Here is a 15,123-nt window from a genome sequence, read left to right on the forward strand (position 1 = left end):
TCTTTTTTCATCCAAGTACACATTTTACTGTTGCGTTAAACAGAGGCTACAGTTAAGGAATTGCGTCCAGTAAATCCTCCCCGGCCAGGATACGAACCCATGACATAGCGCTCGTGGAACGCCAGGCGAGTGTCTTGCCACTACACCACGGAGACTGCATTCATTATCAACATCAATATAATCAATAAATGTTTGGCAAGAAATTTTGTACAAGTTGCAAAATACAATTAAGAAGAATTCTGTGGCCTTTTTTCCTGGTTGTACCATTTAATTTTTTATTTTTATTTTTTATTGATACATGATAAAAAAAAATGCTCATACCTTATTTACCTTTTAGTCATAGCACTCAATATGGTAGTCTTGAAAAACTTTACCAAAATTTTCTCCCCTTCCCTGTTTACAGTAATAAATCAACTCCATATCCTTCAAGATTTATAATTTATCATTTTCACATAATGGTATGCTGTAAAAAAGCAAACGTTAAATATTTTGAAAAAATAAACAGTACTATTTGTGAACTGTGGGGGAATGGGAAGTTTGAAGGAGTCATTTTGCAGACTACCACTTTGGTTGTCACTAAATTCTGTTGCCGTTAGATGGCAGCACATGCTGGATTCAGGCACCAGTTTTTAAGTCGAGAACATGGTAAAGGATTACATAATTTGAAAACTTTTCTAGTCATCTTAACATTTGCAAATCATCTCTGGAAATGACTATATTTTATCTAGTTGCCCGTTATTGTCTATTGCAAAAGGGTTAAGAAATAGTTTAGGAGTAACATAAAAGTTTTCTAGACTAGGTGAGCTGCTCCCCTTATAGCAGAGTTGCATTACTGTACTTGGTATACAGTAGTAAGCTTTAGTATGGTCAATATTGTGTAATAAAACCCTGGTGATAATCATTAATATTTACAAAAAATATTGACTTGCTGTTAGTGTTGACAGTACATTAACACTTTCGCTGCCCGATGATGCATGTTCATTCAAAACCAAAATAGAGTATGCCCAATGATGCAACTGGCATCAATAATTTTTAGAAATTTGTAGAAATTTCATTTATTGTCCGAATACTATGCGACTTGTTTTCAAATGTGCGCTAACTTCTGCCCATTCTCTGTATACCCCAAGTGGCATCCTGACCCCACCATGTGGGCTCCCACCCACGCTGGAGGCTCATTGTTCTCGTGACAGCCAGACCCTCCCCTTGAGTCGAAAGGTTTCCCCCATTCTGGTTATTTTATCTTGTGTATTTGTTTTACTGTGTTGCAGTGTTTTTATAAACACTGCAAATTGACTTCCAGATGGATACTGATCAAGAACGGCCAATCCATGACGAAAGTATTGAAAAAATGTGTATGAGGGGTAAAGTTATAGGGTTATCGTTGAAAATATAGAAAAGTGCAAGTTATGTTCTTACATTCAAATACCCCTTTACAACATTCTATTGTAAACAATTTGATACCAAATTGAAAGATGTAGCACAAAAATTGTTGAGAAAGCTAAAAAGAATATAAACGTTTGTGGGTGGTGGTGAGTTAGCACGCACCGCACGGCCACCTTGAGGTGCGCAGCAGGTCCATGTGCCACAAAACCTTTATAATGCCAAAATTACATGAAATGCTAAACCTAGCAACACTGGTTACTTGTTAGTTCTCATAGTCAGTGTTACTGTTTTTTTTTTTCTTGCTCCAGTTTCACACTTTCGTGTCACATGCCCCACAGAATTCATTGATTTAATCTTGCATAATGTTTCGACTGGCAATACAAAATGACTTTATTCTTTACTTGTTTTCTTTAGGAGAACTGTATCTATTACTCTTGATGCTACTCTTTTTAACCTTTAAAGTGCAGTTATTATCATTAGTTGATTCACAGGATAATGAGGGTATCATACATCTAAACTATTATTGCCTGTTTTTCACGAGTGATGCTACTATGGATATAATAGCTCTATATGGATGTAGTGAAGTTTATCTTGACCCATGAATAGTTTCTGCTGCTTCACGATTACCTTGTTATGCAAATGCAGTTACGTCAGAAATGTTACTATGCCGAATAGGTAATTACCATGATTACCTTATAAAATTTCATTTGAACTACTGTACATGATACTATATGTATACTATGTTCATATGGTTTTCACAATTATATGATTGCATTGAATGAAGTACTGTATATCTGGTCAACCAGTCCATCATTTGAACATTAAGGAACATCAGAAGGCCTATTGACCCATACGAGATTGCCTCATTTATATCGACCCAAATTCATTCCAACCCGTTCACGCAAATTTAATAAGTCAATATTGACTTATTAAATATGTGCATAGGTGACATACTTATCATAATAGTTTCCCTTGAAAAGCTTCATAGAAAACACCGACCTTACCTAACCTACTTAGTATGTTAAGATATGCATCTTATTGCTTCGTAATTACAATTATTACCTAACCTATACCTATAATAGGTTAAGTAACAATTGTAATTACGAAGCTATAAGATGCTTATTTTAACATACTAAGTAGGTTAGGTAAGGTCGGTGTCTTCTATGAAGCTTTTCAAGGGAAACTATTATGTTAAGTATGTCACCTATGCACGCAACTAATAAGTCAATACAGTATTGACTTATTAAATTTGCGAGAACGGGTTGCAACATTCATATACAGTATGGGGCTATTGGCCCACATATGAATGGGTTTGGGAAGATATAAATAGGAACTGCTTCGTATAGGCCTTATGCAGTTTCCGTACTCAGTGTTGATCTTGGATTTCTAGATGGTTATTTGTACATCGATACATAAATACATCAATTCATTCATACATATCAGTGTAAAAACAATCGTCTAGATACCCAAGGTCAACACAGTCATCTTGCTCAGCCACTGTGGGGCCTCGTAGCCTGGTGGATAGCGCGCAGGACTCGTAATTCTGTGGCGCGGGTTCGATTCCCGCACGAGGCAGAAATAAATGGGCAAAGTTTCTTTCACTCTGAATGCCCCTGTTACCTAGCAGTAAATAGGTACCTGGGAGTTAGTCAGCTGTCACGGGCTGCTTCCTGGGGGTGGAGGCCTGGTCGAGGACCAGGCCGCGGGGACACTAAAGCCCCGAAATCATCTCAAGATAACCTCAAGATAACTGTAAATAGCTGCTGGAAGGTTTGATGCAGACAGATGGGTGTTGGGCTGCCACACATTCCACTTGCAGGGTAGATATTCAGTTTATTTCCTGTTTTCCATACATTTTACATGCAAATTAATCGTTATATAAGACATTATTTTCACATAGGTGGATATGCATACAAATTTATAGCTGCACTTCAGGGTTTAAAAAAAATTTAAGGCATTATATAGAGGCATCAGATAACCATTTCATTACCAGGGTTTTACTGTACTTGGTTTTGGCATTTAATTCCATACCTACAATTGTTTTTTGTTATTAAAATAACCACCAGATTAAAGATTGAAATGTAGCCAATTCAAACTAAAGCCTTTTTTAATTTCTATTACAAATGTGTTTAAGGGGTTCTCTACTTTCTTTATGATCACATCAAATGTTTTCCCAAATGTTCTTGTTTGGTGTGTAAGGATCCGAGCTCCAGTTTCAGCTTAATATGGTGTTGGTGTTTACAGTGTTTGGTTGTATGGGTTTTATTTCCCTGATTTCAATAAAGTATTATAATTTAATAGCATAAATTAACATGAAGTCTAACCCCGAGTTTTTCTCTTATAGTTTACTTCATGTAAATCGCCGTGTATCAATGTCTTCTGTATGTGCGCTCTTGACAAAACAAAAATAAAGGTCAGGCTCTGTGTGAATGTATGATGCCCTGGTGTGTGTTGACATGTCTTCTAATTGTTTCATCGTGTGTACTAACTGTTGCTCACACAGACACACTCTCCTTCATGGAGTACTATCGCCCATGTGTGCAATGAACCGGTGAACTAGAGTAACCTGTATTGTTTTGTTAAAGTTATAGTGCAGACCAGAGTGGATACACTATTTTGCCTGGGTAAGTTAATCAAAGTGTCTTGTCCCGGCATTAATATTGACACATTTTGTTTTTGCTCACTCGCAGGCATTTAATTGGATTGTTAACTCCATGAAGGTGAGGGATAGTGCCTCTGGTGATATTGGTGTTGGTGGTTGTAGCTCTGATGTAGTGGTTGGTTGGCAGTAGCAGCACTTGAGAAAGCTACAGTTTATGGGTAACAGCCGACATTTTGATTACGGGAGGATATTTTTTGGTAAGCCCCCTGCTTAAAGCCATTGTACAGTACTTAAAAATAAGTCTGAGGACAAAGTATTTTGCTATTATTTAAAAAAGATTGTACAGTATTAGTTTCATTGGCACTGTGAAATGAAATTGTTATAAATTCCACATCCCCTAGAGCATTAAGTGGTGATAAAATCTTAGTGAGTAGCTCCCTAGTAGGTTAGTGGTTTTAATAACTATTGTCACCCATGAACTACAGCTCCCTCCCAGGTGTCTGTTAGTGTAGGGCATTCACATACCATCACTAAGTGAGATGTGCAGCAGTTCTGAGCCTTCTGCATAGATGCAATAGGGCTCACAATAGCTGACCTCATCATGCATGTGCAGTTACCGAGGAACCTGTACAACTGGTGATGGCTGGTGGGGTGGGGGACGGGTTCCTTTTTTTGCTCTTTTTTCTTGGTATATATATATATATTTTTTTTTTTTAATCACATACTAATACCTCTTGTTACTCTAGACCTGAGTCAGACCTGTATCGGTGGGCGCCTAGTCAAGTCTTTGTGGCGTCACAGGTGGGCTCGATCTCTTTCTCTACAACACCATCATCATCGTCTCGGCGTTATGTACCTGTCTCCCTTCTTCCAGTTGATATTGCCTTTAAGAACTGATAAAAATTTACACCACTTTTCCTTTCCTGCCTTCTTTTCGGTGCAAAGGGCCCTATCTTCCAAAAGGAAGTGAAAACAAGACGGAAAATGTAGTCAACACTAACGCTCAACCCATCAACCCAACAACCAACACCATGATGAATAACGCCAATAACGCCCCTCACTCTTTCCAGTCAAGTTGGGCTTAGTCGAGGTGTAGTGAGTCACCTCTCTCCTCTCACCTACTGTGAGGTAACGAGATCTACAGTTCACGGGAATGGTCCACTGGGACACAGTTTACACTCTATTTGTAAACATTTATACTTAAGGCAGAATGCAAAGGTGCCTCCATTAGAGACACAGAATGCCAAATATGAGGAACTTGCAGTTGCCTCGCTATCACATACACTAGGGGTAGTTTTCATTTTTTCGCGGAGGTTGCGTGGTTGCCTGGTTACCTCGGTTTTTGAGGAATGACTCATCTATACATGGCTTGACTTTCCTGATTGTGTATACATGATTATTTAATTAGTATCAATACAGTAGAAGTTTAGTTATATAAGAATTTGGTTTAATTTGAGCAATTTCAAATACAAAAAGTAAATGCAATGCATTAATCAGGAAAGTGAGGTTTTAGGCCCTACATGAGAGACACTGGTGCCAACTTGTTGGTCGTGCACGCAGCTTGTACTTGCCTGCTTATAAAATCTTATCTGCTAGAATGGTCTGTTCATGCAACTTGTATGTTCCTCATGCACTTTACATGCATCATACACGCACCTGGCACCCTTGACATTATGCAGGCTACACCTCGTAATCAAATTAAAATTAGATTTTGAAGCACTGTGTATACAGTATTCATGTAAGCATAAAATATTAATATATGATTAATTATTAAGTTAAATTCTGTAATTAAATTTAGAGGTGTAAATTGCATTGTGTGTAGTGTGCTTTTTTCACTCATTTGAAATACTGTACTGCACCTTTTAAGAAGTCATTTTTGCTCTTCTAACTTATGCAGTGGGATGATGCACGAGTCCATCTTTACTCCACATCCATGGAAGGGATTCTATTCTCAACTTTATTCCAAATTCTATTTTTTTTTTCTTTTACCAACAAAACCTTTGCTCTTGATTAAATCCTTGTAAACAACATAGGTAATGGGAAAGAGATTACTTTGAACTTGGAGGGAAGCTTATAATCTTGAAATAGTATCTGAAAGTGACATTTTAGGTGCTTTCTATGTTACCATGAAAATGTACGTAAATTAAATTTTTTATACTGTATTTGGGAGGGCATACACTAGAAAAATGTTTTGCACCATGATCTTATATACTGTATCAAGACAAAGGTCAATAATGGCAATATTACAGACTATACTTTTATATTGTGTAAGTCTTGTCCTTACTGTTGGTATTTAGATTTACAAAGTTGCCTTCAAATTTTCATGGCGGAATAGGGTATTTTAACAGGGGACAGGAGTTGAATTCCTTGTCCTGGACAACTAGACTACTGACTAAAACCATGGATGTATAATCTGTGGCATTGGAGTTTGGACCATGTATATATGCATAAACCAAGTAATACTTTTTAAGCTAGGTAATTTAGTAGATTTGGTAGTAATATGTATGTACTGTACCTGCATTGGAAGCACTTTCGGATGAGGTTAGATATAGTACATTTAGAGTAGAAGTGAGTCTTTATTCTTGCTTAACTAAACTGGGGATATTAAAAAATCGTCTGAAGATGATCTAGTTAAAGTATTACAGTTTAGTAGACTAGTGAAACTAGGTAAGCAAGAGTGTTGACCCGTGATCCGACGTGTAGACACCGGTGGTCCTAGAATAGATGGTCGTTGCTGCACATAACGATCGTTTCCGAAGGTGGCAACTATGGCTGGACACTATGCTGTAGATACTGTCTACGTCACTACTACTACACTTTTTTTACCTTGCGTTAATAACTTTGTTGTGATTGTTTTTCTCAGGTTATGCATGACTAATATTAACTAAAGGTTTGCATGAGCATTTTATCTTGTATGTTATATATTTACATTGAACTTTTGATGTATATTGCATTTTTTTTATTCAATTCAAAGTTCGGAATTTTCTTGTATTTCAATTATTTCATAATTTAATTAAATATTATTGAAATTTTCTGAATAATTTTAAATAAAGTTTTTGGAATTTATTTTACGTATAATTTTATTTGACTAAAAATTTTCATTAATTTATCAGTACACTCTGCAATATACAAAATCATTATTTATTCCATACATTGTGGGTTCTTATATAAAGTTTAAACTTTGATTTTTTTTTTTTTTTTATATATGCAATTTTACTTTTGTGGCTTTGTTTTATGTTAAAGGTTTATTTTGGTGGGCCTAAATCGGATAAAATAACCTTCCAAATAATTGCACTCTACTTCAGGAATTGTGGCAGGTATTGGTGCCTGTTGTTAATCCAACCAGTAAAGTGAAACTGGTACAGCTTATCAATAGTACAAAATTTTTATATATATATATATATATATATATATATATATATATATATATATATATATATATATATATATATATATATATATATATATATATATATATATATATATATATATATATATATATATATATATATATACATATATACATATATACATATATACATATATACATACATATACATACATATACATACATATACATACATATACATATACATACATACTGTATATAATTTTTTTTTTTAATTGGAAAATAGGTCCCTAGGCATGTTACACAAACATGCCTAGTAATTTTAATTACTTTTGTTTCCATAACTAATTTTAGTGGCTGCAATTCTACTAACATTTCAATGCTTTATGGTATCCAGTTAATGGTGGTCTTGATCATTCAGAGCATAACATTTCCTTTAATTTTTTCTATTTTATATATCTACTGTATATATTTATTTATTTATATTTATTTATATATATATTTATATATTTTTTGTTTGCTTAAATTGTTCAGACAAATGTAGTGTGCTGAATTATCATGCGACTTACTGGAACTTGTAGGCACAAGGTATTGACTTGGTTCTCTTCTGGGTGATAATGTACCCAATTTTGCCGACATCCTCTGAAACGTCCAGAGAGATCATGGTACAACAAGAAGTTCTTGCTCAAATTTTGGATACTTAGATATGCTAGTGAAGCAAGGCAAGCTGGGAAGGTATTAAAAGTGAATGCCATCTTGCCATTTGCAACAATTAAATCATTGCAAGGTTGCCTTGTTTGCCTAGTGTGTTTAAGTAGGTGAAGTGTATCATGTGATGTCTGAGGCTAGAGCATCGTTATTTTACTAGACTTTACTGAAACATTGTTGGCCTGCTGCTGTGCGTGTACTGGTGAGTAGAGGCACAATTGTTGGGCAGTAACTACGTGTATTACAGTCCAGTAACTTTACACATGACTGGCTATTGTTCATTAACTGTGCACCTCCCAGTTAGTAGTGTTACAGGGTTTGCTACCAAATAATTAGCCTTTTGTGCCATTAGCTACTTCCTGTAACAGGCTGAGGAAAATGTGGAAACAACAACTGAAATGCTTTCTAATAATTTCACATGAAAGTTCATGTGTGCATAACATGCACATTATACCAGAAGGAATACAGAATTATATGAACATGTTTGCTGATGACAATAAGCTACTAGGGAAGATAAATGATTGTCATGCCCTTAAAGAAGCCCTGGACAAAATAAGTGTATGGAACAACACTTGGCAAATTGAATTTAATGTGCATAAATGCCACATTATGCAATGTGGAACAGAAGAAAATAAGTCTCACACAACCTACAAATTGTGACAATGCTTCAAAGAATGCTGATTTAACGAAAGAGTTCTAGGGGTGGCTCTGGATAGAAAAGTCACCCGAGGACCACATAAAGAACAATGTGAGAGGAGTGTATGCTATGCTTTCCAATTTTAGAATCACTTTTAAGTACACAGATGGTGAAATATTAGAGAAACATAAATTTGCATATATTCATGCCATTTACTTGCCAATGGCAATAGTTTTATATCCAATAGCATTATTAGCCCTCATTTACATGTTATTCACTTGTATACACTTGCAATATTACCATATAATTGCAACTTGTTCAAATGTGTGTATACGGTGGCACCTAAACTTACGACTGCCCCTACTTACGAATTTTTCGAGTTACAACGTAAATTTTGAATCGCGATCTTTGCCTTGACTAGCGACTTTGTTGATGTGTATGGGTCGATCAATTGCGTAGTAACTGGTGGCACGGCCGACCCCGCCTCGGTTTACCAGAGTCGCCCACTTGGTGACAATCGTGCTTGTGAAGAATTTCATTATTTTCCTGGGGGGGAGCCCCTACGGCTTCCCGGAGCTATCCAGGCTGATATGGATACCCTAACTATTTTGCATCATTCTGGGGCCACCCTTCCCCCTCCGATGGGGGAGCTGCACAGACATGCGGCGCGGCTCGTGTGATGCCATGCTTGTTTCCTCGTTTTTCTTTTGGGGTGTTCTGCCTGGTCGATGGCAGATATAGAATGCTCCAAATCACATGTGCATTTTTATGGGCCATTGCTCCTCGTGCCAAAAAACAAGACAAGACAAAAAACAAGAGTTACGAGGAAAGGCTAGAGGCGTTAAATATGCCAAAGCTAGAAAATAGAAGAAAAATGCGATATGATCACTTGCAAAATAACAGGAATTGACATAATTGACAGAGGGATTCCTGAAACCAGCAACTTCAAGAACAAGGACATAGATTCGAGCTAAGGAAACAAAGGTACCAAAAAAATATTAGTTTTTTCTGCAAGCAGTGTGGTAGACGGTTGGAACAAGTAAAGTGAGAAAGTGGTGGAGGCCAAAACCGTCATTAGTTTCAAAGCATTATATGACAGAGTACTGGAAAGTCGGAACACCATGAGCGTAGCTCTCATCCTGTAACTACACTTGGGTAATTACATTCATTCTGCTGGGTTGGCATCAATGTTAACTTTGTTTCCCCACATTTTGCATATTATTAGCTTTTTATTTTTCCCACCCCCCCCTTTATACATTTATTGGCTTTAAACTGCACATACAGCTCCAGTTACTGTACATGTGGCTAGTTTGTTGCAGTTTCAACCACTTGTACATTGTTTTGTTATGGGCAGGTAACAGTCAATTACCGAGTAACTGGCTGGCTGGTGTGGAGTCACTGGCTGCTGCACAGTTTAAGCTTATTGGTAATGGCCAGTATACTCACATTATTGGCTGACATTTGTACTCTACTGGCCAGAAGGTGCACAACCAGTGGGCAGAGGTTGCACTCAATAGCATGAAGCTTAATACTGATCTTAAGTGACATAGATCAAGGCTGAAACATAAGAGCTCATCTGGCAGACACTTTATCTTCCTTCTCACCACCCTCAGCAGCTCTTGATGAACTAGGAATGTAAATGGTGATGAAGTGCAGAATTTTGCATAATAAAGGCATCAGAAGCCATATTAATTTTTTTTAACCATGCATTTTTGCAAATTAATAATTGAGGAAGACCATGCAAAATTCTCTCAAATTTTGGGCCATATTAGTTAAAACTACTAATGGTTGATGCACCTTGTACAACTTTACCTGCATTTTCAGTTTTCTCCACTATGGTTACTGCACTTCTAATTTTTTGTTTTGCTTTTCACACATTAGTAGCTCACGTATTTCGGCAAAATAATGGCCAGGTATATATGCCGATCAGGGAACCAGTTGCTTGAAATACTGTAGCCTGTGTAGAATAAGACTATTTTGTCAAGGTTTAGCTTTTAGGATTTTCAGATAAAAATGGCATAATTTGTTGGAAACGGCAAGAATGAATTTTTTTTTTTAATATTTGCTGCTTCAACTGATCAGAATCAAGAGCTTATTATGGAACATTTACTAACTCATATGTTTGAATGGATAAAAAATAAAATGCTAGTGGAGGGTGAAAATTAATGATTGTGAATGGAAAGACTCGAGCGATGGGTATAGTGAGTGAGGACATGCTTAAATGGATGGAGCACTTGTACCTTCACAGTAGGTGTTAAGAATGGGTGGAGCACTTGTACCTTCACAGTAGGTGTTAAGAATGGGTGGAGCACTTGTACCTTCACAGTAGGTGTTAAGAATGGGTGGAGCACTTGTACCTTCACAGTAGGTGTTAAGAATGGGTGGAGCACTTGTACTTTCACAGTAGGTATTAAGAATGGATGGAGCACTTGTACCTTCACAGTAGGTATTAAGAATGGATGGAGCACCTGTACCTTCACAGTAGGTGTTAAGAATGGATGGAGCTCTTGTAACACTGTAGTGGGCATTAGGAATGGATAGAAATAACCTATTTTGTGGATGGATTACAATGTTTAATTTTTAGTATTTGAAGAGGGCTTTCTTGCTTTTAGATTTTGAGCAATAAATCTTGTTAACTTGGAAGCTGAATGATGATAGATTTCCTTGTGTTGATTTTATGAATGTAGTTTATTGTTATAAGGAGGTTATTGTTATTACATATTTGTGCAGTAGTTGTATTGTGTGAATGGAATGAAGTGTCTTTAAAATATGAGGCAAACATTTGTGGTCATTTAGTGTGAAATAGTTGATTTTGTGAATGAAGGTGAGACTAATATATTTGAATGAGCTAGAGTAAAGTGAGTTTAAATAAGACAGGTGCAACAAACCCAAATGTCTCATTCGAGTGACGAGGGAATTTTTTGAATGTTCAGTATTAAGAAGATCAAATATGACTGAATGTGAATGATCAGAAATGAAATTCACTTTTATATTAATGTTAATTTGTTTAATTTGATTTTCTTATAAAAATTGGCATAGTATTAATTTAAAGGGTTACTTTTTCACTACTTATAGTTATGCCTGAGGAAATTCTGTAGTGTTCTTGGTTTTTTGGTAAAAAAATATTTGTTCATTCCATTCCTTGGAATATTTTAACATATTGCATAGTACTGGTAGTGTGATATTTTTTCAAAACGACAAAGATAATTGTTCCATGCTATTAGTAAAACATTCCAAATATTGTTTGGAATGAAGAAATGGACAAGTTTGTGGGAGAATGAGGAAGAACGAGAGGATTGGTTTTCTGCCCGCCAATATGTTCCTTCCCCTTGCTGCTTTAACCTGCAACGACTGATGCCAAGCCTCTCTCTTACATGCAGCCTGGGCAGCGAGCTAAATTGCTTTTCAGGACAGGTGTGGTGAATCTGTGGGTGAGAGCTTCATTACAAGAAAAAAAAAGCTTTTTTGAACATAAGGTCTTGCTAAGATACCACTAGTTAGGATCATAGCCAGGAGGAGCAGTAGAATTTTGACAATTTTCTCACTTGCATATTGGTGTTAATGATGCATTTTTTTCCGTGCCATTTTTATTTAGTTTCATACATGCGCAGACTGAGTGCAGGTCTCGTGGGCAAGAGCCTAGAAATATATGGATAAGTGAAGTAAATAATTTTCCCTTTATGTAGTATAAAGTATATTTTAATTACTCCTGGTTTGTTTCAATTCTCTAAAGGGTGCTAGAGTGTGATAGTTTAATTCCCGCCCCCAAGCCCAGGGAATTCAGGGGTGGGTACGGTCCAGACCCTCCCATGGTGAACTGGGCTTGAAAATTAGGTGCAAATGTATGGATATTGTGTGTGGGTAGGGTTCCTTCCTTTAAGATTCTTGTTTAGGGTGTGTCCAGTGCCCTCAAACAACCAACCTTGGGAATAAATTACATTATATATATACTGTATATATACATAATCGTTATCAGTAGAAGAAATCTGCTCTCTGTCTGCAATAATTTTTTTTATTTTTTACATATTGTGTAAATCTTTTTCAGTTTTCATTTGTATGTTCCTGAACGAGGGTTGTTCCAGATTTGTAGTTTGCATGTGCCTTATGTTTTTTTCCCCCACTCAAACACAAGCTGTTGGCGAGTTAGATAAGGTCATGTCGTTTCCAGGTTAAGTCACCCGTCTTTTTGCTGTTGACTTGCCCTGTACAGTCTTGTAGTCATAAGTCTGAAACTTTGTACAGTTTTAACTCTAGATGTTCTTCATGCAAAGTGTTTAGTGACTTCCTTCCTCATAGAGTATATACTGTAGTATACCTTCTTGATTCAATTGCAAGAGTTTCTTAATGTATCTGTTGTTGATGATCTTACCCTGTTTACCCACTCACTAGAGTAAGATATATCTGGTAAGAGCAGTTCTGCTTTAGACACCTAGGTATTAAGATGTGAAACTACTCGTAATAGTCGGCTTTCACCCATTGATCTCATAATACGTAGTTGAGAGCACCTGCAGCTTGTGTTAGATCTATTACAATGGTTTAGTTTGCCCACAATATGTTTTGCCTCATGGCTGTTATTCTGTTTTTGTTTTTTTTAAACTAGTTTGGGCCGTAAGTGACTCGCAGTGAAGACGAGCAGCTGGGCTTAGATGAGAAGAAAGAAGTGGTGTGGTGACTGTCGTGGATGTCAATTGTTAGGTCTGGATTGATTGCTAATGTAAATATTACTATGAATCATCTGCCAACATCCATGGTATCATTGTAATTAATGGATGGAAGTACCACAAAACAGTGTTCACTAAATGGCTAGTATGCTACCAACAGATTCAGCATCTTATGATTAGGGGTCTCATCATTATCTTTGAATTCATCGTCAACATAGGAATTTTTGTAATGACTTTTGCCTATTGAAAATAAACACCTATTTTCCCTTTTATAATTATGAATATCTTGCTAGTCATTTGGCACTAATACATAAATATAAAGTATAAATTAAATATATATATATATAAAAGGAAGTGAATCTGTTATTTATTTCTTATCCTGATTTGATATTTATATTTTCCTGTAAAGGGCCTTTCCCGAGACTACCATGGATAAAAGTCCTTTGTTTGAGAGCACATTTATGTCCTAAGTTTTGGCTAAGTAAGGCCCTCTTCTGGAACAGCCCTATTTCATCATTCCACACCATTAGTGAGTCACGGTTTTAATGTTTTCTGCTCATTTTGCTTAAGGAAGTTTCTACAGCTTCTATCGTTACAGTCCCAGAGAGGAAGGACCTGTGGCAAGTATTACCAGTCTTATCATGCCCAATTGGCAAGAAACTCCACAGTGGTTAGAGAATGTGCCTTCTGCAGTTGATTGTAAATTTTCCTCCGGTCCACAGGTTCCTCCTGTCTGGTAAATTTATCTTTTAAGTGCATAGAAGGAATGTTTGTGTTGTAGCAGGAGGCACACCAGAGGCAAGTGATGCCCTTGGGTAGCAGTGTTGCCATTCCATGCCCTGAGGTGTCAGTTGTGCTACTCTCGCACTTGGTTGCCGGACATGTATCGTATGGTAATTTATTATGTATTATATATTTTAAGCGTCAGCAGAGTACGAGTGACATAAAATCTACGCAAAGGGTTTGGACTGGTATCACTAGCTATTACTCGACTTGTGGGGTGCCTCCCAAATATGACCCAAAAACTCGGATTAAAGTGCCCAAGTTATTGTATCATAATATCCCCAAAGACTTTATGGCTTGTTAGATGGTGTGTGAATAGGCTTGGTATAACCCAATGTTTACATCCAGAAGCCTAATCGTTATTATTAACAATTATTATTCTTTAGGAGTCCAACATATCTACTGCTCTGTAGTGATGTATCAAAGTAGAAGTAATATTACTCTGTTAAACGTGAAATATAGTGTGTTTATGTCTGTCATTTTTTTATTATGCCCTTATATGTAGTGTGGAAGTGTGTTGGTAAAGTGAGAAGGGTGATTTTTGTAATTTTTATTAAGAAAAAAAAAAGGAAATCGGCTTGCTTGTTTTAACACAAGTTACTGATCACTTAAATTGCTTTCAGTATTTTTAAAATTATTATTTTATCAAAACTTACTCTTGTAATTAAAGTAATAAGACATTTAAAAGAATATCACCAACTGGGCTTATTGGTTTTCTGCAATCTAATGAAAAGTTTTGGTAAGAGAATAAATTCAAATTTCATTTTCTTTCATATTGATAAGAGGAATTGCCCTTCTCCATTCCCTGTTTGTATATGGGAAAGACGATTGACCCCCTTCTCTTTCCTGGATAATTTTTGGATATTTATATATCTTTGCATTCTCTAATAGTGAAAAATTGTTCTGTAACTTATCACAAGGTCAGTTTTTTTATTTATCATGCCTCTTCACTTTCATAACCAAAACTCATGGCCCAGTTTTAAATGAGTGCAATTCAGTG

The 15,123-nt window shown here is 36.3% G+C and overlaps 1 protein-coding gene and 1 long non-coding RNA gene across 11 annotated transcripts in view; both read left to right on the top strand.

The window, feature by feature from the left end:
• nSyb (neuronal Synaptobrevin) overlaps positions 1-14,597 on the top strand; it is a 42,254-nt gene extending 27,657 nt beyond the window's left edge. For 3 of the 10 annotated variants that reach the window (XM_069328936.1, XM_069328937.1, XM_069328933.1), the window contains 2 exons: positions 4,931-5,113; positions 13,280-14,597. In XM_069328936.1, the coding sequence (XP_069185037.1) occupies positions 4,931-5,070 (140 nt within the window). In that variant the 3' untranslated portion in view covers positions 5,071-5,113; positions 13,280-14,597. Of the gene's footprint in view, positions 1-3,727; positions 3,797-4,073; positions 4,104-4,930; positions 5,114-12,059; positions 12,307-13,279 lie in introns of those variants that run through there. The other 7 variants (XR_011229350.1, XM_069328939.1, XM_069328942.1 and 4 more) reach the window with 7 other exon arrangements.
• LOC138367382 (uncharacterized) lies at positions 4,110-4,892 on the top strand. The gene is made up of 2 exons (XR_011229351.1): positions 4,110-4,242; positions 4,732-4,892. It is a non-coding gene; the product is annotated as an uncharacterized lncRNA (long non-coding RNA).
• Positions 14,598-15,123: the final 526 nt, after the last annotated feature.

This window comes from Procambarus clarkii, chromosome 22 (assembly GCF_040958095.1).
Source record: "Procambarus clarkii isolate CNS0578487 chromosome 22, FALCON_Pclarkii_2.0, whole genome shotgun sequence".
NCBI lineage: Eukaryota > Metazoa > Arthropoda > Malacostraca > Decapoda > Cambaridae > Procambarus > Procambarus clarkii.